Source organism: Emiliania huxleyi (genome assembly GCF_000372725.1).
Source record: "Emiliania huxleyi CCMP1516 unplaced genomic scaffold EMIHUscaffold_26, whole genome shotgun sequence".
Lineage (NCBI taxonomy): Eukaryota > Haptophyta > Isochrysidales > Noelaerhabdaceae > Emiliania > Emiliania huxleyi.
In genome coordinates, this window is record NW_005200088.1 from 18,185 (window position 1) to 20,968 (window position 2,784).

General features: G+C 67.2%; 1 protein-coding gene across 1 annotated transcript in view; it reads left to right on the top strand.

Annotated features, from left to right (window-relative positions):
* Positions 1 to 348, top strand: part of EMIHUDRAFT_206118 (hypothetical protein) — a gene marked incomplete at both ends in the record, with an annotated part of 847 nt that extends 499 nt beyond the window's left edge. The window contains one exon of the mRNA XM_005777428.1: positions 228 to 348. Within this exon, the coding sequence (XP_005777485.1) occupies positions 228 to 348 (121 nt within the window). The remainder of the gene's footprint in view (positions 1 to 227) is intronic.
* Positions 349 to 2,784: the final 2,436 nt, after the last annotated feature.

The window sequence follows — 2,784 nt, forward strand, 5'->3', positions numbered from 1 at the left end:
GGAAAATTGGGGAGGGGGCCCCCCCCCCCCCCCCCCTTCAATACAGGCGACCTTTTGGGTCCGCCCGGGAAAGGGAAGTTTTCCAAGTTGGGTGCATAGACCCGGGGTGCCCCCCCCCCCCCCCCTCTCCTCCCCGACACTTCCACGACCCTCCGGGAGCAGGAACGGGAGTGCCGCCCCCCTCTCCCTCACCCTCCCCGGCCCCTCTGCCCGCCCGCGCCGCGCAGGTTCTCTCGCTCCGACGCCTGTCCCAACTGCAAGAGCAGCGTCTGCCTCGAGGCCGACGGCGGGGACGACGGCGAGGGCGACGCCGCCCTCGCTGCAGGCGTGGGCTTGCGGGGCGAGTGAGCTGCTCGCTCGCGGGCGTTTGGTCTCGTGGCGTGGAGCAGACCACGCGACATATGGGTGTATGGCTCCGGGTGGCGAGACGCGGCGGCGGCGCGGGGACGGGGGTGTCGGGCTCGGGGGAGCGAGCGCGGGCCGCGGCTAGCCGCTGCACAGTGGGCTCGCGGTACGATGCTACCTGCCGTATAAGACGTGTGTATACTCTCCGGTGTATCTGCGAGAACACGTCTCGCCGTACAAAGACCTAAAACCGTCTAAATATGCCTGCTCGCGTCTCTCAGACATCAGTGCCACCGCAGCTCATTCAGCCTGGCTGCGACCCAGTCGAGGCTCTCCGGCTGCAATCCCTCGTCACCGCCGCGCTCCCACTCGAAGCTCACCTCGTACAAGGCGCCGGGATGCACGGGCTCCCTGTCGGAATATTCCTCCTTTTAGCCCCCCGCTACCCGGTTGCACTCGTGCGACGTAGCGGGGGGCCACAACTACGTTTACGAAAACATAAGTAGTCCCGCGAGGTGTGAATTGGCCGCCCCAGTAGCCCCCATTTCCACTGGAAGCGCTTTTCGTGGCAAACCCAAAGTTGCGCTGCGCGCGAAGCCGCTTTTGAAAGCGGAAACGAATCTCGTCCTACCTCCCACCGGCCCCACCGGCTTTTCGTCGCCCATGCTCGGTCTCGACTTGAGTGCCGCTCGACTGGCCGATGAAGAGCGACCCGTACGACGCGCACTTGTCGTCCTCCCTCCTCGCCACATGACGGCCGCCCCCCGACACCAACAGTCGCGCTCCGCACGCCTTCAAGGTCAGCTGCGGCCAAGCGACGATTGGCTCGCTCCGATCGCTGGGCGCGGTCACTCACCGGCCCATCACCCGTCTGCCGATCACCTGTCCGCCTCGCCGCGCGCGGGCCGCTCGCCTGCTCGCCACTGCCGCCGCGCGTCCCCGCGCCGCCACGCTTCCCTGTGCACCTGACCGCGCTCGAGCAGCGCAGACGGCGCGCGCTCTAGCAGACAGAGCAGCGGCCGCCCAGGCGGTCGCTGCTCCGCCCCGTCCGAATCCGTCCGCCCGCGCGTGCCGCTGCCGCCGCCGCCGCCGCCACCGCCGCCGCGCGTCCCCGCGCCGCCACGCTTCCCTGTGCACCTGACCGCGCTCGAGCAGCGCAGACGGCGCGCGCTCTGGCAGACAGAGCAGCGGCCGCCCAGGCGGTCGCTGCTCCGCCCCGTCCGAATCCGTCCGCCCGCGCGTGCTGCTGCCGCCGCCGCCGCCGCTCCACCCGGTGCCCGTGTGTCGTGAGTGAGAGTTGCTTTGTGTATGTGTGTATGTCGTATATGTGTGTGCAGTGTGGACTTGTGTCACACTTGAGCCTCGATCTATGATTAATAGACCGGGCTCGGGTTCGGATGGTAGCGGGGGGCCCCGCCGGAGGCTGGTTACTGATCGGATACGAGCGAATCAGAGGACGATCCTTCATATATGACTCTTCATCTGAGCTCTACGAGTCGTCGAAAGCGGGAGGGCCGTTCGTGAGCTGTCGGTGACTCGCCTTTTAACGGCCCGTCCCTGCGTGGGGTTGTGCGCGAATGCGTTTAACAGTAAGTACAAAGAACGTGACCGCCGCCTAGCTTACGTGACCGCCGCCTAGAGCTTACGATGGCATCGATGTGGGTGTGCGTCACCGCCGTCAGCCGTCACCGCTGCACACTGGGTCAGCCCCGCCCTCCACCATCCTCCCACCTCGTCCGCATCCCTTCGAGATCGAATCCCCCCCCCCCCCCCCCCCAGCGTAAGAATATCGGGCGCACAGACAACCCCGCCACCTCACTGCCCCGGCGACCACACCTCGATCTTCTTTGGCAGCAGCTGGTTCGACAGGTCCTCTCCGTGGCCCAGGCGGCCGCTTTCGCCCAGGCCCCAAGCATAAACAGCGCCATCGGCGGTGATGGCGAGACTGTGGTCGCCTCCAGCCGACACAGCGACGACATGCTGGCCAGCAAAGGCCTCGATCTTCTTGGGCAGCCACTGGTGCTGCTCGTCGCCGTGGCCCAACCGGCCAAAGATTCCACTGCCCCAGCTCCAGACGGCGCCGTCGGCGGTAATGGCAAGGCTGTGCAGACCTTCCGCCGACACAGCGACGACGCCCCGCCCAGCCAACGCCTCCACCTTCTTGGGCAGAGGCTTGCGCTGCTCGTCGCCGTGGCCCAACCGGCCAAAGGCTCCAGAGCCCCAGCTCCAGGCGGAGCCGTCGGCGGTGATGGCGAGGCTGTGCTCGAAGCCAGCCGACACAGCGACGACGCGCTGCCCAGTAAAGGCCTGGATCTTCTTCGGCAGCAGCTGGCGCTGCGTGTCGCCGTGGCCCAGCTTGTCAAAGCCTCCACCGCCCCAGCTCCAGACAGCTCCGTCGGCGGTGAGGGCGAGGCTGTGATCTTCCGCCGAGACAGCGAC